Source organism: Solea senegalensis, linkage group LG5, assembly GCF_019176455.1.
Source record: "Solea senegalensis isolate Sse05_10M linkage group LG5, IFAPA_SoseM_1, whole genome shotgun sequence".
NCBI lineage: Eukaryota > Metazoa > Chordata > Actinopteri > Pleuronectiformes > Soleidae > Solea > Solea senegalensis.
The window spans coordinates 15565670-15587632 of record NC_058025.1 but is presented as its reverse complement, the minus strand read 5'-3'; the positions used below and the strand labels follow the sequence as shown (position 1 = coordinate 15587632).

General features: G+C 40.3%; 2 protein-coding genes across 2 annotated transcripts; one reads left to right on the top strand and one right to left on the bottom strand.

The window, feature by feature from the left end:
* The first annotated feature begins 236 nt into the window (after positions 1 to 236).
* cdc45 (CDC45 cell division cycle 45 homolog (S. cerevisiae)) lies at positions 237 to 8184 on the top strand. Its single transcript, XM_044025373.1, has 18 exons — positions 237 to 406; positions 1139 to 1198; positions 1338 to 1430; positions 1527 to 1664; positions 2257 to 2406; positions 2498 to 2556; positions 2638 to 2686; positions 2771 to 2832; positions 2920 to 2970; positions 3462 to 3581; positions 4012 to 4143; positions 4230 to 4328; positions 4458 to 4613; positions 5225 to 5363; positions 5915 to 5998; positions 6099 to 6217; positions 6659 to 6735; positions 7852 to 8184. Exons 1-18 carry the CDS (start codon positions 356 to 358, stop codon positions 7914 to 7916), a joined length of 1704 nt encoding a protein of 567 aa, XP_043881308.1. The 5' UTR covers positions 237 to 355; the 3' UTR covers positions 7917 to 8184.
* An 11901-nt stretch (positions 8185 to 20085) lies between these two features.
* Positions 20086 to 21823, bottom strand: cldn5a (claudin 5a). The gene has a single exon (XM_044025196.1). The coding sequence runs from the start codon at positions 21554 to 21556 to the stop codon at positions 20909 to 20911; it is 648 nt and encodes a 215-aa protein (XP_043881131.1). The 5' UTR covers positions 21557 to 21823; the 3' UTR covers positions 20086 to 20908.
* Between the last annotated feature and the right edge of the window lie 140 nt (positions 21824 to 21963).

Below are 21963 nucleotides of genomic sequence, written 5' to 3'. Positions count from 1 at the left end.
TCATTTTTTTGATGAAATTTCCAATTTATTGATGTACATTTATCTTTGATTTAAGTATTTTCTTAATGTTTCACATTGCATACAAGCAAAGGCCGAAAGCACCTGGCTTGTTTGTTGAGGATACGTTTAAATAAAGTTCATTTAAAATTTGTATCCAACGTGATGACGTATGGTTAGGCATGTGACGTAAGAGGCTTTCCTCTCCGGTGATTGGTTGGATGTGACGTATAGATTTTGGCGCCACATTTTCTGCAGCAGAAAGCGCTCCGCTCCTGACAACAAACAAAAATAAGTCCCACTTCATGTCGCTGTAGTGTTTTGTAAGCGGGTTTGTCCCTTCACACACGGTTTTAATATGTTCGTCACGGATATCAGAAAGGAGTTTTATGAAGTCGTTGCCAACCAGGTGAGTTTGCGCTACTCTTAATATTATGTTAGCTAAAGCGTAAACCGTCACTGTTGTTAACTCAGAACTCTTAAGAGACCGATTTTCGTTTTCTGCTCCTTTTTACTTTTGTGAACGACTTAGTCAAAGTGTCCGTGCTGCCTTGAAGGTGTTAATTAGACCATATCAAACGAGGCCCAGATTAAAATACAGGTCTGGGTTACATAAACCAAGAAACTGCTTAGTTCGATTAGTTGGGCCGAATTGCTCTTATTCTAGAAGGCACAGCCTTCTGAACAACAACAGGTGTCAGTATCTCCTCTTTTTAAAGTCTGTTTACTGGAAGTCTGATGAAGAAGTAGGTCAGTCTCTACTAAAGCCGTCATGGTGACATGGGTCAAGAATGACTGAGCTGTAATGGCTTGTTGTTTGTCTTGTTGTTCTAACATTTTTCCATTATTATTTATGGACTTGACTATTATGGTTTATTTTGGTATGTTTTTCTTGGAAAAAATAATGATGCAATAATAAAAAATAGTGATGAACGATATTATCGGGACGATATCAGTATCGGCATAAATGTATTGGTACGGATTGATATGGATATTGGCAAACATGCTAAGATCCTCCAATATGTCTAATGACTAAAATGGTAGGCTAAAATAAGCTGCTGTCCTCGTTTTTAAAGTTTGGCATTGGACTTTTTATTTTCATACAGTTTTTGCTAATTCTTTGACTTGATTCTGTTCTCAGAGAGTTGCACTCCTGGTTGCGTCCGACATAGACGCACTCTGTGCCTGTAAGATATTACAGGTAAGATATGTTCTGTTCTGCGCTGATCATTTGTTGCACTAACAATCAGCTCACTGGTTTCAGATTCACTGTTTGTGTCTTTACTTGTCAGTGAGAGTCCAATAGTCAGTTATTGCTGAATCTTATTGTCTTTTTCCAGGCGCTCTTTCACTGTGACCAGGTCCAGTACACACTTGTTCCAGTTTCAGGCTGGCAGGACCTTGGCACTGCCTTTCTTGAACACAAAGAGCAGGTATGGTCAAATTATACCTCAGGTGAGGTCACAGTAGACCTGCAGAGCTTTTCCACACGGCCTTACTGAACTAAGTTGTACTGTGTTGTGTTTTAGTTCCAATACTTTGTTCTCATCAACTGTGGGGCAAATGTTGACCTTCTTGAGATGCTGCAGCCAGATGATGACTCCATCTTCTTCATCTGTGACACTCACCGGCCTGTAGATGTGGTTAATGTCTACAATGACACCCAGGTGATGGAAAATGAAAATTTTGCCTTTCAAATCATTTAGGGCTGTGTATTGGCAGGACTTTGGCAATATAATACATGTCGCAAAAAATATGCAATACATACTATACGGTGGATACAATAAACAAGGTGATATTTTCTTTTCTATAGTCTATTTTAAGAATAATACCCATAGTAAAAATAAAAATGTTGTCTAGACGAATGGACTAAGAGGGAGAGACTCAAATGGCCAACAGCCTGCTGCCAGTCATCAAAGGCTTAAATACAACCAAAAAACAAAGAAAATTATAATATAGAATAATAATATCAAGAATATTTCCATGTATCACATATCAGTACAGTGCTTAAAAGTATCAGTACCATATCACATCATTAAATATTGTGATATTGTAATGTATCAATACAATCTTATACTCCTGCTTTCATTCTGCTCCATCCATTTGTTCTGACATCCGTTTAGGTCTTGGTTAAGTGTTTGTTTTTTTAGCTTTAGGTTTTGGTCAACATCAAATTGTAGCACTTCTCAGTGGTAACTGCTGCTGTGTTTACACATCTGGAATTTACCTCTGTAAATACTCCAATCCTCTCACCCACAGATAAAGCTACTCATCAAACAAGATGATGACCTTGGCGTGCCTTTGTACGATGATATTTTCCGAGATGATGAAGAAAATGAAGAAGGTGACTCTGGAAATGAGAGTGATGGAGGCTCAGAGCCCTCTGGCAAAAGGAGGAGATTTGATGAGGTGCGCAGCAAATATGATTAGTAAATGCTCCTCAGATTAATCTGTTAAGACTTCACTGTGATGTCTGTGTCATTTGGTCATGTAACTACAGGGGGCAGTCGAGAGGAGAATTGAAAGACAGCGAGCAAAGAGGGAGTGGGAAGCAAGAAGGTGAAATGTTTTTAAGGCGATGTAGAAATTGTTCTGTATTACAGTTCCTTAATTGATTCTAATGTCTGGTTTATATTGCAGGAGGGAGATTTTATTTGATTATGAGCAGTATGAATATCACGGGACTTCTGTGAGTAGATATATATATTGTATTATTGCTTGTTTGCTATGTTCTATTATTCCTAAATTCTAATTGTTTTTATGTCCTTGTTAGGCTGCAATGATGTTTTTTGAGCTTGCATGGGTGTTGACTAAAGACACCAAGGACATGCTCTGGTAAGAGTTTTTTTTTGAATGGAACAACCATGGTTTAAAGCGCAGTGCACATACAGACTTTTTAGATGTAGTTTCTTCTTTTTGCAGGTGGGCAATCATTGGGCTGACGGACCAGTGGGTTCATGATAAAATCACACAGTAAGAACAACTGTATTTTAAAACTAAACTTTAATGAGTTAAAATAAAAGGGGTACTTTGGCCATAGTCATTCATTATTAGACAAACTCACCCTTAGTAGAGAGGATGTAGTGGCAGGAGAACCAGTCTGGGCATGCTCCTCCTCATCTGTGGCATCAGCAAGGCATTTTCTCCCCGAGAACTGCTGCTCGCTGGATGATTTAGTTTTTACAACCATTCTCTGAAACCCTACAGATAATTGTGTGTGGAAAACTGAGTAGATTAGCAGTTTCTGAAATACTCAGTCCAACAACTATGCCACACTGAAAGTCATCTTTCTGATGCTCAGTTTGAACTTCAGCAGGTCGTCTTGACAATGTGTCTAAATGCATTGAGTTGTTGTCGTGTGATTGGCTGATCAGATGGAGTTAACAATCACTTGAACACTAAATGTTTGCATCAAGTTGTTTACCTGCCCTGAATTAGTATTGTTTGCCTTTTTTTTTGGTTAGTATGAAGTACATCACAGACATCGCCACAATGCAGCGACATGTTTCCCGGCATAACCACCGAAATGAGGATGAGGAGAACTCGCTGTCCATTGACTGCATGAGGATTTCCTTTGAATATGAGTATCCTTAATTCACTTGACATACTGTTTATGTGGGGTAGTCCTGTAACAATTAGTTTGTTATTTAGGAATTGATTACTTACATTTATTTATTTATTTATTTTAATTATTTAAAAAAAAGAAATCTGTCTCTGAAATGTGAATATTTTCCAGGTAATTTGCTCAGTATATTAAATAAATTATTAAAATTAAAATTATTAGTTTTGGTTTGTGGGCAAAACAAGACATTTGAGAACATTGTTTTGGGAAACGGTGAATCTTCAACATCTTCTGACATTTTAACAACAATTTCAGCAACTAATCCAAGAAAATAAATTAATTCATCAATTGTGAAAATAATCTCTCTTCACTGCAGATTTCGCTTGCAGCTCGTTGTTCTGTTTTGTTTTCTTGTTATTTTCCTCTGTGTTTTCCTTGACCTGCATCTTCAGCCTTCGTCTGAGCCTCTACCAACACTGGACTCTGTATGACAGCATTTGTAATTCATGTTACACATCTTGCAATTTCAAACTTTGGACATTGAATGGGCAAAAGAAACTCCAGGAGTTCCTTGCTGACATGGGGTAAGTTCCAAGAAATTTGTGTTGACATTAAAAGTTTATCAACAGACCTAGTTCTTGCTAATACTTGCTGATGCTGCATGTGACAGGCTGCCCCTGAAACAAGTGCGACAGAAATTCAATTCCATGGACATGTCGATCAAAGAGAACCTGAAGGATGTCATTGAAGAATCCTCTAATAAATATGGGTAGGGTTTTAAAATAGACTTGGATATACATACTGATGTTATTTTGTCCTTTGTATAGGATTCATATAAATCCCAAAGTTTTGTCAAACAAACCAGAAATGATTTGTCTTTGCTTCCCCTCTTTATCAGTATGAAAGATATTCGTGTCCAGACATTTGGTGTTCACTTTGGCTTCAAGAATCGTTTCCTGGCCAGTGACATGGTACATGCCTGCACTGCTTTGTTGGAGAGCACAGAGAAAGATGACAGCGACAACTTCATCAGTGCTCTTGACTCTCTTTCCAGGTTTGTAGAAGAAACTCACACTGGGAAGCAGATTTGAGGACAAACGTTTATTCTTGATAAGTGTAATGCAGAAATATTTTCAGTCAAATAGAAAACTATACTGTACTATACTGTATAGACCTATTAGGACTGTCGGTTTTCTCCAAAAAATGACTTTCAAATTAATTTATAATAACTCCAGTAGCTGTTTCTCAATGCAAACAACCTAATTTCTGATATTTGATAGAAACAGTCTGTTAACTTGATTGTAATCGTGTGTGGCTCTCTTTCAGTTGCATTATTACTCACTAGTTTGTTGAGTTACCTTGTAGGTTTATCTGGCTTTTCTTAAGATGTGGGGGCTGGCGTCTCCCATGTTTTCTCTGCGTGGCTACCCTGAGCGGCAGGGAAAGTGCTTGCGAGTCTACTAGTGGTCATGTGACACTGAATCCTTGAATCCTTGAAGCTAAATGCAGTGGCCAGTTGGCAGAGAAGAAAGCACACACAAAGCTACACCTTTAGTGAAGTGCTGATGAATGACTTCAGCTGATGTCTGCTCTTGTATACAAATGCTAACTGTAATATTGCACATTTAGAAAAAAAAAATAAAGAGAATATGTCTCTCACTGCAGGAGTAACCTTGATCATCTACACTCTGGCATTGACCTGGCTAAGAAGAAACTGATGGCTGTCCAGCAGACTGTAGCCACCTGCATCTGCACCAACCTCATCCTGTCACAGGGACCTTTCCTCTACTGCTACCTCATGGAGGTACGAGTGTGTGTCTGACTCAACCTGTTCATACCTGATACTGACATAAGCTTGATCCAATCACAGTGGACTGCTTTAAAGGTCCTGTGCGTAACATTTAGGAGGATTTTACCTGCTGAAATCGGATATTATATCATTATGCTTTCATGCAAGTGTACAATTGCAGAAAGTACAATAATTTGTTGTTAATATGTACTTAATGCAAGGCTCTTGCTTTATGGAGGACCTTCATGACTACGACATGCAATGTTTTGAAACAGTAGCTTACTACAATAAGTACAGCATCCTCTCCTGTGTGCACAGGCCACCATAGTTTAGTCTCACCATTAGATGTCACTAATTCTACTGCACTTGACAGATTTAAGTGCAGGAACATTCAGGACATGTCTTATCACCAGTTGTGAACAGGTGTAATTAGAGTTGCCCTCCAGTGGTCAGTTCTGTCAGGACCGATTCTAAAACCAGGTCTGAACAAGGTCATTGACACACGTGTGTGGCAGTGTATTAGCGGGACGTCCTGCTCACATTATCTTGTGTTCATTCACATGTAGGGAACTCCTGATGTGAGACTCTTTTCTAAACCTGTGGCCTTGACTCTGCTCTGCAAGTACCTCCTGAAGGCGTTCGTCCAATCTGTGAGTTTCTGCTGGCTCTTCAAATATGATGCGAAGGTTGTAGACGTCTCATTGCTGTCTGTCCACTCCATCACTCTTGATGTGTTTTTTTTGTTTTAAGACGAGGAATAAACGCTGCAAACTGCTTCCGCTCATCATGGCTGCTCCCAAGGACGTGGAGAAGGGCACCGTCATTGTTGTGGGAATCCCACCAGAGTCTGAGACGTCTGACAAAAAGAAGTAAGACTTCTTAATGGAAAAACGTGGAGCTGAACTGTTTGATTGCACGTCGTTCAACGTTAAATTACCTGCATGAAGCTCAGAAACATAGTTCGTGCTCTGTAGTGAAATATCTGTGGTCTGCTTCCATGTTTCTAGCAGGATAATCCACACTGTTTTAAGTTGTCGTGGCTATACTAAAACATTTAAATGTTCATCACTACAGTAATTTTGATTATTGCGATGAATAACCAGTTTACCACAGTGCAAGATGGCTTAATCCAATTGCCATTCTTGTTTTCACCAGCACGGTAGACTCTATTATCTTTGAGAACAAAGAAAAAAAACAGACCTCCACATTTAACTCCAATATTTACAGAGAAAGTCATTCAACAATTAATCAATCTTCTTTAGTGCTGGCCTTCCTTCTCCTTTCACAACCCTTCTCGTTTTCTTCGTTAGTTTCTTCGGCCGAGCGTTTGAGAAAGCAGCAGAGAGCACCAGCTCCCGAACTCTTCATGACCACTTTGACACGTCAAGTAAGTCACTTTATTTATTTCTTATTTTCTTTGTCATATAGACAGTGACTGCTGGTCTTAGAAAGTCTACAAGGTTTTTTTTTGTGTGTGTATTGCCTCACTTATTACAAGCTTTCAGTGGACGTAAGTGATTCAACCGCTTTATCCTCCATACGAGAGTCAGCTGGGAGGGTGAAAGGTGGTGTACACCCTGGATTAGGTCGCCAGTCCATCACAGGGCCACATAGAGACAAACAGCCATCCACTCTCTCACTTTAGAGTGTCTAATTTATCTAATCCCCAAATCTGCATTTTGGGCTGTGGGAGGAAACCAGAGAACCTGAAGAAAACCCCCACACACACACACACGGAGACAACATGCAAACTCCATGCAGAAAGGCTCTTCCACTGCAACTGTTGTGGTGGCAACTCGTGATTACTTTGATTTATTCTTTTTCAGTTGCTGCGTTTGTGAAACGTTAAAACAGTTTTAAAATGCCTGAATTCATTTTATTTGTTTATTTTTTGAATTGACTTTTCAAATGAGTGAGAGCTTTTGTGCGTGTGTGTGAAACGATGAAAAGCTAAATATTTTTTACTTTTTAAAGACTAAAATGACAATTGATCATTGTATTGATATATGATGTTCAGGCGATTGATTATGAAAAAGTTACTAATTGATTTTTTTTGTCAGTTGATCAGCTAATAGATCGTTGTTGTGACATTGCTAAGACGCTGGTCTGTTTTTCCAGTGCCTGACTTACTAACAAACACACACTTTTGACAAAAATGTAAATCCACTGTAGTATTGTAGTAGTTCACTGGAGTAGACACTAGGTGGCAGCCTTGTTTGTAATTTACCATTCACCTTTTATTCATCCAGATTTGAAGCAGTCAGGTGTGACACTGTACAGCAAGTAGTTTACACAGCACATCAGTAACGCTTCATGTGTCGTGAAATAAGATGCCAGCATTTGTAAACCTTTTCACCTCAAAGACTTGCCTTTAGTTCTCTGGATTTCCAGATTTGTGACATTGGTTCAAATAAAATGTCCCTATTCAAAGCTTTTTGCTGGTCCGGAGGTTTGCTCACATTATCTTAATGTGCTTTCCTTGTGCTTGTTTTCCCCGCTGCAGTAATCGAATTAAAGACCGAGGATAGAAGCAAGTTTCTGGACGCTCTCATCACCCTCCTGTCATGAGAAACTCTGAACGTGAGTCGAGCGACTGAGTCCAAGTTCTGTGTCACTATTCTGAAATGAACTGACGTGAACATGTGCAGCATCAACAATTCAAGAACCTCTTGTTGTTTTGTTTTTAACCAGTTTGTGTAAATTGTACAGTCTCTTTTTTTTATTGTGTGTAATTTTAAGTTTTGCTTCTAAATCCATGTTTTATTCATGTCTGTTCATTTAATCCACAACCAACTTGATTTTAAATATCTTTAATAAATCATAATAAATGACTTAATTGTATGTTTTCCAATAGTGTGTTTATTTCTGCAGATTTATTTAATATTAAGAATATGGAGCCGGCAGATCATTTGTATTTGGATTCTGTTCACTTTAAGTTTTTAGTTTGACATTACTCTCTGTTTATATCATCACATGCACTTTATTTTCCACCTCCATGATTTTTTAAAGGTTTCCAGTTATCAGTGACTTTATGGAAAAGTCAGTTTAAATCATAGTAACTAACCTTTTCGATGTTCTATGTTTGTTAAAATACTCCAAACACACGAACAGCGCACAAAGTAAAGTGTAAGTGTGTTTGTTGTCACTTAGTGTTTCATTATCAAATCATTATCAAACCATGAAGTGTTTTTCCTACGTATTTGCTGTTACGTGAGTACACGTTTAATCATGTGCTCATCGGTTGTACATGTGGTTTAGAGATTTCTTAAATGACAATTTAGTTGCGTTCATCTTCAGTGGAACTTTACTTGACGTCACTAAAGGTTTAAGACGATGAGTTCCTGTTATACGATGTAAAAATGTGAACCTGTCATATTACTGTACATGGTGATGCATGCTATCAGTTTCTCAATCAATCGGGAGCCTCTGATTTGCTTACCGTTCATGCAAAGTAACTGTATGTACATCTAACACAAATTTCTGCCGTTAACTGTGGGAAGGCTGGCTGATTCCTTCCTTCATTTGAGTTTCATATCAAAGGAAAAAGTGTAATATATAAATTTAATTGTCATTTATTAGCTTTGATCTATGGGTCAAGCCACTGTTGTTATGTGCTGAAAAACTACAGAGACCTTCATTTAGTGCCAGGTCTTTGTTTGAAAGATCTGGCAGTGTATTTACTGTTGGCAGCCATCATACCCAACGGGAGCAAAGAAAGTAATCCACACTTATTAGTCTTTTTATCTTGATCCAATCTTTTGTTTCACTCGAGCGCAACTTGTGGTTCCACTCGTAAACATCTGCCCCATAGTGATCTGCTGCTGAGGTGCGTCTCATCTGCGTGAGTTTCTGTAAAAAAACATTTCCATTTAATGAGCCGAGCATCTCCTGAGGTCAGACTGCTCATTTGGGACAAAGGTAAGCGCTGTGACCCTGGAACCACATTAAAAAAAAGTAGGTCTACTTGTGGTGATTTGCTCCTGGCTCAAAGACTGAGTGGATAGGTGGTGGCTGCTGAGCAGGTCTCTGAGGGCTACTTCGAATCCTTATCATTCCTGGACCAGGATGAGATCATGACCTTCAGAGTGAAGGGTGTTTTTTACAGGAAATTGGACTGGTGTGGGAGCAGTAGGACTGAACGTGCCATGATCTACTTTGTGCTGTAGCAGGGATTTTTCCTTTCTTTTTTACCGTTGTCAGGGAGGGACTGTGTACTGTTGCCACTTTTTTAACTGTAAAAGTATAATAAGTTTTGTGTGAGAAAATCTACATCCATTCAGAATATACAGCACAAACAATCCTGCAGTTTTCCCAAGGGAACAAAGAGCCTGTTTATATCTGGAGACATTAATCATGTGGTCATTAACAAATCCTCAGCCTCCGTTTCTTCTTTTATCTTCTTCTCTTGGGGGTTTTTCTTCCCAGGAAAGCGTGGGTTGACCAGAGAAGATCTCACTTAAGCATCGAAAGCTCCTCTGGAGCATTTGATCTTCGTCACCACATCTAATTTTCTTGGTGATACAGTAGTGCAGTGGTTAGCTCTGGTGTCTCATGGCAAGAAAATTCGATTTGACCCTGTTTGTCCGGGACATTTCTGTGTGCAGTTTGTACATTAACATGATGTTGCATTATGAGCCAAGTGTTAAGCTTAGAGGCCATTTAGGCTGGTGAAATACAATAAATGACAGAGTCCAAAGACTGCAGATTGGCTTTAGGTCAATTGGCGAGTGTAAATTGTCTGTATGTGTGAATACATGCAGTGACATGGATTCCCTGGAGTCCAGGGATTACCCTGCCTGTTGTCTAATGTCAGTTGGGATCAGCTCCATCTTCTGCTGGCTGTGAGCCTCAAAGCATGAGCAGTTTTGAAAATGGCAGGTGTTCTCAAGATATAACTTATTGAGACTAGCTGAACTACAACTTGAACCTAGAAAATGAAAACCATACAAGACTCAGTTTTAGGATTTACTACTAACTCCACCAACAGGAATAACATACAGAAAAAAATTGAACTGAATTTCCCAAAATTGTAGCAAGAGGGACCATTAAAAGCCATTTATGACATGTTAAATGTCTGTAGCACAAATAAAATCAGCAAATGAACAGTATATGAAGTATAGAAAGGTATTTAAGCTGCTGATCGCACCAGAACAGCTGAAGCAGCGGAGGAACTGAGCCCAGGCAGTTTTGAATTTGAATATTGGATATTGGAGAGATTTTATTTTTTAAAAACATCAATACAAAATCTACTTTTTCATCTGAGGGAACACAGAGAGAGCATCAGTGCTGCTGCTGCTGCTGCTGCTGCTGCTGCTCCACTGCTCCTGTTCTGTACATCACTTGGCCTCTTCCCCTTGTCCATCAATCATTTTGCTCTCCATCCCCCATCTTGCACCTCTGGTGAAATGGGGCCACTGCCCTTTCCATTGCTCTGCATCTGAGGAATGTACCATGCAAAACACACAGAGAGGGAGACATGCCCTCGGAGGCAAAGCCCGTGTGCAGAGCTGAAATTTGAAGGCCTCACACTCCAGCAGTCATGTTGTCTCAGCAGTGGCCAAATGCTCAGTGAAGTATTATGAGATGGTGATGTTGATGTGGAGCTGAGAGAGTATGACTTTATTTTTGTGAATATATGAAAAAAAAAAAAAAAAATCTTTCATATTTTTGTATGACATTGTTTTAATTTATGTTTTAATTTGGATTTGACTGAGATAGAAACACAATATGTTGTTTTTATATATGATGTCTATAGGCCTGTGTTATAAAACATTTATATACTGTATATAAAAAAGCGTAAGTGTGAAAATGATGTCACAGTATGGTGACTCTGCAAAGTCAATAATGGTGTTAATCATTTTTAAAGAATAGTTATTTTCATTATTAGTTTTTACTTATTTGTTGATTAATTCAATATAAAGTCAAGAAAAACATTCTTTGAAAGAAATTCAAAGAACTTTATTTGTCCCCTAGAGGCAATCTAAGGCATGTCGTGCACATTTACAAGAGTCAAACATAAGATGGCTTTTTTGAAAGAATAAAAAATATATAAATACAGTATAAGAACCACAAACTGTATGTACATAGGTGCACGTTGCAATGCAAAGTAAATGGAGACAACATGGAAAGTAGATGTGAAGTTCGTGCAATGACCAATCAGACTGGAAATAAAATAGATGAAAAACAAAAAAAGATTTATTACATTTCCAGAGAGTTTGTCACGCTTGACATTTCTATTGTTCCCAGCGTCTTGTAGAACATGCCTCGGTTCCTCGAGGGCTTTTCTTCCTCACCACAGACATTTTGACCGGTCACAGTAGGGATCAGTATAGCATCAGTATAAATAATCAAATGAATAATGGCTGAATTCCGTTCACCTTGCTCAGTTAAAGGGTGCGTGTTTTGCTCTCGGTCCCGCTGTCCTGACAGCGGGACCGGGACATATAGTCAGCCGCAGCCGAATTATCTGCAGACAGCAGAGTATTTATCTTAATGTTCCTTTGGGGGACAATTGAAGCACAAGTGGGTCTGCACATAAACAATGTCTCCATTAAAATATGTCAAGGATGGGTAAGGTTAAAGCACAAGTGCATCCTTTGAACGTCCCTGTTACTGTTCGCCACTGTGACGGCCTCCAGTGCATTGCTGATGGTTGCAGCTAAAACTCCTCAGAAAACATTAATGGGATGATTAATATTCTCTAAGTGAGAGATCTTTGTGTTTGACCAACAATGTTTGTGCTAAGGTTAAAAATACCTCACAGTCATTTTTTTTATTCATGTGTTCCTCCTTGAAGGAGTTGAGTTTACATACAGTAAGCTGTACTACTGTTTTTTTTTTCCACAATAACATCTGTATTTTCTTGTTTTAATACTTTTTATTGAATGTTTCCAGGGACAAGTTAAACACAAACAAACAAACAAAAACATGGGTTAGTAATATTGTGATACATCCTGTCCAGTGACTTTAATCTTTCTCGTTTAGTTAGTAGCGTCCTCTTTTCTTTTGATATAGTAAGTCCATTTCTCCCATTTTCTGTGAAAGCTTGCTCCTTTAGACCAGAGAGTCATCTTGTCCATTGAATAAAAGTCTTTCACCCTGTCCATCCACTGATTGAGACTCTTTTTTACAGGCCATTAGTAAGCTTGTGTCCCAAATCTGTCCTATACTAAGACATATGTTACCCCAGAAAGATTGGATTTTGGGAATGGCCTGAACTCAAATTGTTACTGTGATTTGAATATTTTGCTTTTAATAAGTGGTGTAATGAAGAATCGGATCAAATGTCTCCAACCAAATAGTGTTTAGTCTTCTTTGTCCCACTAATGTATCCTGTGCTGTTTTCATTCTGTTTCTGGAGACCCTGATATATTTTGGAAAACATCTGTATTTTCATTAAATCTCAGTCTGTTATCAAACACAGCTCCCAAATATTCGAAACATTCACGTGAATTAGTGTCATAGATATTTCTCTGTGTTTTTGTTTCATGTGAACGATCTGTTCAGTTATCGTTTTTGTTTCCATCCTTTTTGCCCCTCTCTTCAGTGATCTCCACAAAGGATTAGTTATAATAGAAAGTCATTCTGTCTGTCTCTTCACCATGCTGTGAAAGGATAACCACACACACCAAACATCCCATCAAACTTCAGTTTATGTCACACCCACCGTCGTCAAAAACAAGACAGTCATCTGTGCGTCAAGCCTTCTGTCGGCTCACAGTCAGCCTTAATGATGACTAACCCCTGTGACCTTTAACCTCTGGAGCCCTCTCACAGTTGGGATGTTATTCCCTGAATCGGAGTCTCTTCTCTTTCTTTGTTTTTAGGTTCTCTCTGGCAAAAGAGATTAGTAAATCCTGGAAAGAATGAGTGGATTTGATACAGAATTATGTTACTTGACTCAGAGTCAGTGGAAAAAGTCATTTCTGTGTATGTATGTACTGTATGTCTGAGTGACAGTGCCTCTGACAGGCAGTCTCTCTCTCTCCGTCTCTCTGCCGTTCCCTCTGGTGTGCAGGAGCTGCCATGCATCTCCGTCAAGCTCAGCCTACAAATCCCTGTTTCTCCACTCACTGAACGTTCTTTGAACGTTTATTCTGTGTTTTTTGGACTCCCTGCTTACCCCTGTTCTCCTCTGTTTCCAGTTACAGACCTGGCTCCTGTCACCACTCAGTGTTCTAAACTGAACATCGAAATGTGCCATGTTGTCACTTTGAGGTTTTGGGAAAGGGTTCTAACCAACAACTGCTTCATTATTCAAGATATCAACAGATTATTCAAATAAGTAATGAGAGTATTTATAATACAGACCTAATTAAGACACAAGCTAATATCTAAAGGTCTACATAATACTGGATATGCTTATATACTGTGTCAAACACTGACCATTCTCTGACTTACAATAAGGCATGTATTTATAAATATAAATTATGATTAATTGTTGATTTGCACTTAAGTAAATCATTATGTGTGCATGTGCAAATTCTGGTGTGTGTGTGTGCATGTCTTTGGTAGGCTGTGTGAACCAATTGTCAAGCAAACCTGTCTTTGTGAGGACATTTTGACTGGTCCACACAACTTTAACAGGCTTTTTGAGGATTGTTAAGGTTAGGGTAAGGGTTAGGCATTTAGTTGTGATGGTTAGGGGGCCTAGGGAATGCATTATGTCTATGAGTGTCCACACAAAGAATGCAAAACCAGCATGTGTGTGTGTGTGTGTGTGTGTGTGTGTGTGTGCATGCATGCACACTTATTAGATAGTCTGTTTTCTCAGCCCCTGATTGCTCTAACATCCAATCCAACATTAGTGTGGGAGTCTAAATGACGACGAGAGGCCAAAGCTAAAAGCAGCACCACCTGTAAAAACACACGTGCAGAGTTCCTTCACTGATTACAAATATGGAGAATAAATGCTGCTGTGGTTTACAGCTGCGACCCTCCATGTTGGAGAAGTTGGGGTTTCTTTGTCCGTTGTTCATTCTAACCATGCCAAATCAGAAATGTCTCTTGATCCCACCAAAACATTCCTCATGCTGCTCGGCTTTCCCTTTATCTCAGCAGAGGGTTATCATCCACTGATTTGTTTGCTCTGTGTTCTTGTACGTGTCACTTTGTGAGGCGCAAACCATACGGAGTGGGGACACTTTGTCTGCTCCTCACGTCTTTAAAAGGATTTTCAAGGGTTAAGACCTGGTTTTAGGATGAGGGTTAGAATTGGGTTTAGGTTAGGGTTAGGCATTTAGTTGTAATGATGGTTAAAGTTAGGATAAGAGGCTAGGGAATGCATTATGTCAGACGTGTTGTGTAGTCTTCCGCGTACCAAATCCATTCTCCTCTGACGTCTGACAACAACAAACTATGTGAGCCCTGGATACTGCTGCTCATAGAACATTCTCTGTCAAGATAAATGGGGTGAAAATCAATGTTGATCAACTGTCTTTACCTTTATTCATCATCCTGTTACGCAGTTCAAGACAACTTCAGCAGGTTGTCTTGACCATGTCTACATGCTTAAATGCAGTGAGTTGCTTCCATGTGATTGGCTCATTTACAGCAGATATTTGCCTTAACAAGCTGTTGAACCTAATAAAGTGGTCACTGTGTATATAAACAAGTCAGTACATGTTCATACAGCATATACAGTATGCATTCATACACTCATGCTGCCCATTGCCAAGAGGAAAGGAATTGGGCTGCTCCTGCACCCAGCTTGTGTGTGTGTGTATGTGTGTTCAAAAATGTCTTAATCTAATCTCAATCTCAGGCATGAAACGAATTGAGACCCCTGCTTCAGCTTCTTTTTCTCTCATATTTGGAGATGGAGCCGTCACAGTCTCTGTTAATCACTCTTTAAAGAAAACACTTCATCTATTGCCGTCTTATCAGCAAATTTCAAATTACATATCAATGCTAACATGCTGTGCAGTTCTGCACAGAGCTTTGACTGCTCTGAGTTTGTGAGGTTAATATAATTATATTTGTGCATCCCAATCAGACAGTTTACTGAATAATCAGAGGGCAATATCATCTAAATAAAAACTATCATTTGTTTGGTCCACCTTATTTATTTTATTAAGCTATTTGACACCAACATGTGATCACGTTCCTGTTGTGTGAGAAACGTTAAAGTACCAAAGACTCACCGGGATCAAAAAAAGAAAACAAGGCAATACCTTATTTTTGATTTAACGGAAGCACAGGACAGTTTTTATCTATATGCACTGTGAGAATAGGAAAAAAAAAAAAACTTTTTACTTTATTCTTTTTTGTGTGTGCGCCCTGGACAGGTGTTCGGGTCGGGGAGGCCCTGGTTTGTCCTGGACACAAGCAAGCGGGGCTTCAAGGAAAAAAGGTTGGGGACCACTGACATAGGGGACTAATTGGTGGTGCAAGATGGTAGTCTCCAGATGGCAAGACCCAGGTAGGATTTATCACCAACCATGTGTGAACTCACTTGCCGGTTTGAATGTAACGGACATTTTCACACACCTTTAAATCATCCATGTAATGCGTAATGTGTATGTACGAGTGTAATGATAAATGTTACAGGATAGAATTTACATGTTTTGTGTAGACATATAAAATACATTGTGTTGGTAGTTGTGTATATCTTAGGGAGGGATTTAACTCGATATCAAGCTCTCTCTCTCTCATTATCTCCTGATACACACACACACCCTCCTCCTCCACACCCTTCATGTTCCTTCCTGCTTCCTGTTCTGCTGTCTACTGCACAGGATGCCTGGTCGTGTAACTGGGCCGTGAAAAAGCCCACGAGTCACCGAGCCGCAAATGTTGCCAACCTCCAGGAGAAAAGAACATGTTTTTTTTTCTGATCTCCATCTCTAAACACTCCGGCTCGCACATTGTTTCTCAGACAAATGGCTCATGGGGTCTTTAACTCCACATACAAAGCCACGTTTGTCCTCCACTTTTAACCACCTGCTGACTCTTGGCTTAGCTATCTATGTGCTCGGCCCTGCTGTGGAGTCTGGGAAGTATACGCACCTGCTGACTCAGTTCTACGTCTGAGGGAAATAGTCTTCTTTGTTTCATGAATCATCAACAATGGTGGAAGAAGTTTATAGATCCTAAAGCAGTAGTGTATAACTTAAATATAAACAAATGTTTGTTATGTTCAAACCATGGTTAAATGAGTTCAGCACCACATGACTCTGGTCTTTAATTCCACGTGGAAACAGAAATTTCCCTGTACAACCTTTTTCTTTTTCATTTTAAAAACTATTTCTGTAAACGTGGCAAAAATGTCTTTATCCACATGAAACTCATAAAACAACTCTAAACGCTGTAGTATATATGCCAGGCCTATAAGTGGCGCTGTAATGCTGCAACCGAAATACACTAAAAACAGAGAAGGAGACGTTGAGCATGTATAGAGCATGCATGCTGTGTACAAACTTTTTTTTTTTTTTAAATAAAGCTTTATTTGAATAAAAGTATATACTACAATATAAAAAACTCTCAGAAACAAAGATAAAAGGTAATAAAAGTGAAAGGAATATTTCACCGATTTGCATTTAGCTTTGTATTACTAGAATAGAGGTAGTATTTTTGGAAAATGGTGCTTCCCAGCCTCAGTTTCCCCTGAGTTGAGAAATATCTTCATTCTTTTCTACGAATAACGCTGACGAAGGTAGAATCAGCAAATCAGCAAGAGCAAGACAGAGAGGAGGGACTCACCTTTGTCCTAAAGTAGCATATTGGAACAAAAATGCAAGGGTGATGTTTTGAGATTTTCCCACACTGTTTTCCAGTTCACAGAAATCACTGGTTCTGTGTGGGTAAATAGTCAAAACAATAAAATTGCCCTAGAAAAGCTAGAAGGCCTCAAACCAGCTGGACTGAAAACACAAAGACGTAGCGATGAAAACTTTCAGAAGTGACTTGTTCATCAGCTGAAGGATGCAACAAAAAACAAAAGAGTTACGTTGTTTCTGTTCATAAAGAGAGGCAGAACAATGTGTGTGCCATGTGAATGTAGTGTAGTGAGAATATTTATCTCGACAGTGTGGGAGAATACAAGCTCAACATGGAATTAAATGGGCAGATATTGACTAAATAAACTTTTTTATAGTGTATTTTGTTGTTAAAACTGTATAAAATATCACTATTGTACAAGGAAGAACAACAAATTGGCTTTGTCACTTATAATAAGAGCAGAAGGGGGAGGTTGAGGGTTGTGGCCCTTGTCAAATCCAGCAGATTCTGCTTCGATGACATCCTGACTGATCAGGCGAAGGAAGTGACTTTCGCCTCGCCTGACCGGAGGCCAGCGTCAGAGTTCAAAGTTCACGTCATGAGAAAAATCTCCCTCAGTCAACCCAACCTCCCCACAAACACACAGCTCTCCCTGGCGGCTGTGCACAGACATCTAACATGACCTTAACCGCGAGGTCCCCGCTCCTTCAGGCTCGGGGAGGTCAAGTGTAGAGGTCAGAACGAGTCTCCCTGTGTGACGTCATCTCTTCGCTACGACACCAGCAGCTCATTTGTTAACGTTCATGTTTTATGTTCTCTTTGGAGTTTGTTTTTGTTGCCAGTGTGCAACATTTGCAGCATCATTTGACATTTGCTCTTAAAAAGACCCACAATGAGGGAAGTGTGTTTCTGCTGGCACAGCTCGTTCTGCACTGACCATTAAAGGCTTTGAGTGAATTCCCACTGTGTGTGTGTGTGTGTGTGTGTGTGTGTGTGTGTGTTTGTTTGCATATGTGTGTGCGTGTGTCCATGCTTGTAAGAATGTCTGCTGGACAGCCCTTTTATAGGCTCATCCATACCACCACGTTATAGCGCCCCGTTACCAGGCAACTGCAGGTTCTGGCTGGTTACCATGGCGAATGTCCATTGAGTGATGTCTCTGGCCCTATTTGTCTCCCTCCTTATTGGAATGGGGGTCTTTTTTAAAGGTACACCCCCCTCAAACTCACCCCACTGCCCCACCCCACTCACTGTCTACACTCACACACACACACACTTGCTCATACAACCCCCCTTCTCCGCCCCACACACACACACCCCGGACTTCGTCACCCTCTGTGCGGTGACTAGAGAAGTGGAATTAACAATCCAACAAAAACATCTCACTGAGGCAGACCAGACTGGACCTTCTAGGGAGTGGCTCAGTGGAGAAAAACCCACACAAAGGCCTGGTTAGGGACATGTAGACTACTGAACTGCAGGTGTGACTAAAAACAACAATAATTTGAGCCATAAAAAGTTAAATGTGTGTCACTGAAACACCTCCCGGTGTTGTGTAGGAAGTCCTAAAATGAATGAATGATCACACACTGCTGCGCGCTGTTCATGTTCCGTCATCAGGATGAATGGGATTTTGTTCTGGGTCCTGACAGCACTAAATGTGATTCTCCAGTGAAAAAAGAACAAAAACGTTTCAAACAAATGCTGTAGAAAACCATAGAGATTTTTGTTTTCAAAAATGACATTGTTGTTACCCACTTTCGTGTCTTCACAACAACTGGGTTTAAGGCTGAGACAATCTGGAAAACATATTTAAGGAAATATTGATCATTTTTCATTTTCTTAGAAGAGAAAGAAACATTAATCTCCCACAACTCAAGTTAACATGTTCTCGATGTATTTGTAGGACCAGCAAATAATCACATTTGAGAGTGTGAAAGCATGTCTCATCAAAGTTTAAATTGTTGCTGGGATTAGTTTTGGATCGGGTAATTCATTATCTGACAAGTTATAGCACAAAACTATATTAAATCAATACAAGAAGTTTCAAGCTTCATGTGGTCAAATTACAAGTCCTGAAGGTCCATTTTTTTTTTATCAAATGTTAGTAACAATTCTTCTATAATCATACTACCAGGGTCCTCCAAGTCAAATTTAGGACTTTTTCAACTCAAGAAAATTCAACTCATATCTTACTGTATTAATGATCTATTTTACAGGATCATTAAAATACTATGACGTGAAATTAAAAAGTTATGTTCAGTTCAGATATGTTGGATTTCAGATATTTATATTAATATGGTTAATGTTCTCTGGTGACATTGTTTTAAACTATTTCTAATCGGGGACACTTGCCACATTCCTCTAACTGTATGCAGACTTTCTACATGGACATATGGACCACATGACCCACTAAGATCCTTACATCTGCACCTAAACAAGTCTGGCTAAGCTTGTGTAATCCAGCCACAGTTTCAAACAAAAGGGCTGTTACTCATACACGCAAAGATCTCGTGTAATTGGATTTTTCTACAGTTGTCACGAGTTAAACAAAGTTTGATCCACTGAGTTTGGGTGAATGTGGCCCTGGAGCAGCTCTGCATTTAAACTAATTGCTTTAGCAGGATGACGTGTCCATCTCCGCCGTCCTGATTGAGTGAGATGGGTCTGTGATGACGAATGGAGTCACAATTCCAGCAGCTTCTCCGTGGCTCTAATTTGGACGACTTCCATTGACCGTGGATGAGCAGGGTGGGGGTGTTCTGAAAGAGGGTGCGGGTGGGGGCCGTGCGGTATTGTGAGTTGAACAGCAGAGCTCCACTCTCGCTGAATGGGCATTGTCATCTGGATTTCTATGGCTCACCAAAAATACTTTCTCCCGCCGTGGGGGTTTATGGATCCACGGTGGGAACGTTGAGCGTTATTACGCACAGCCGTGACGCACACTCCTGCCTCTGCAAACCAATAACTACATGATTTATAAAACTATCAGTAACTTTGTTTAAGAACACAGTTTAACTGGACATCATATTCGGTTTAATCTTGATAAAATGAGAAGATATTGCATCTTTATAGGAATGAACATTACATCAAATGTCAATAAACCAACAGAAAACGTTTATTCCTTTTTTTTAAGAGAAAACACTTCTTGCTGTGACAGTGATAAATACACTTTGCAGGTTCTCAATGTAGTCGGGAAAAAAAGGACTGTAACATTTCATGCTGAGGCCTCTATAGATCCCAGGATTTCCGGAATGTAGGCCTACATATGGGTCCCAAAAATAGACCCCAGAGTCAGCGACACCAGTTTCTGTTTATGGACAACACAAAAGCCCGTCCGGGATTTGTTAGGGCTTCGCCATCACATGTACTTTTCTCTTGGACAACACGTCGGCGTGAGAACGCAAGTATTCTCAGATACAGTAGCCAACACTTTTGTGCTGACAATGCACAAGAAGGCAAACGAACAGTGTATTTACATTTAATGGCAAGAGTTCCTCTAGAAAAGAACAGCAACTTTATAATTACAAGAGTAAACAGTTTGAAAAATACTAATCATTTCGAAAACTTACAAAAGCAGGTACCTAACAAAGATACTCCTTTTTGTTGCGAGCTACCTCTTGTGGTTCTCGTAGTCCTTTTTTTTTTCTTTCTTTTTTTGAACCTCCTGTGGATACAACGGGGATTTGTGGAGTTGAATGTAAAACAACAGAGGTGCTTCCATTGGTTTTCAATGTTCAAATTTCAGATAATAAAAAAATATACAGGTGCAAAGATAACGTCTGTTAAAAAAAGCTGCAGGTCACTTTTACGCACCGACTGCGCCGTGCCACGCCACACGGCTACACATAATTCCTCTTGTCATAGTCACCGTTCTGAGTGCCTCTCTGAGTCGGTGCGTATTTTACCGAGTATCCCGTATTCCCGCTGGCAGGACAGGAGCAGCACAGCAGCGATCCTCCGATCAGCAGCAGCGCTGTGGCTGCCCAGCCGATGTAGAGCGCAGCGCCGATCTCCCTCTTCTTGGATGGGGGCACCTGTGGGTTGTAGAAGTCAGATATGATGTTGTTGGCCATCCAGCAAAGAGGCACCAGCACGAACAGACCGCTGATGATGTAGATCGCCCCTCCGGCGTTCACCACCCGGGCTTTGACGTACTCCGTGCGGATGCAGTTGGTGCATTGCGCCCCAGCAATCGTAACCATGAGCCCCAGCACTCCCATCACGGAGGAGATGACGGTGAGCGCTCTGGCCGCCTGCAGGTCGTGGCTGAGGGCGAGGATGGAGTCGTGCACCTTACACTGCATCTGACCCGTGCTCTGCACCACACACGACATCCACAAACCGTCCCAGATCGTCTGAGCCACCACGATGTTGGCCTCGATGAAAGCCGTCACCTTCCACATGGGCAGTCCACACGCAACCATGACCAGGAGCGAGCCAATTACGCACAGCGACAGTCCCATGATCTCCAGTGCAGCCGACACCATTTTCGCAGTTTGTGTTCAGTCAACTCTGAAAGTTTCCAAACTCTTCCCTGGTTTCTGCTCTTCGCGAAGGGCAGGTGCACTTGTGTACTGCTGGCTGCTCTTTGCTTCTTCGTCCTCGTCTATGTGCGCAGTGTAGCGTCACTCCTTAGATGCACATCACTCTGCACGAAGATGATAAGAGACAGAGTTTCTGAGTGTCTTTGTTTGTGAGGAGATGTGAAAACAACTGGAATCACAGAAGCACCGAATCACGAATATGTGCAGGGTGGGGGTGTGTTGACTGTAAGAGAAACTTTCCTCCAATCAGCCGTGGCCGCATCCTCAGGGGACCAATGAGAGCGCGGGGAAGTTGTGAGCCTGGATAAAGCGGTCCAGAGCTCATTGTTCGTTTGAACAGTTATAGAGGG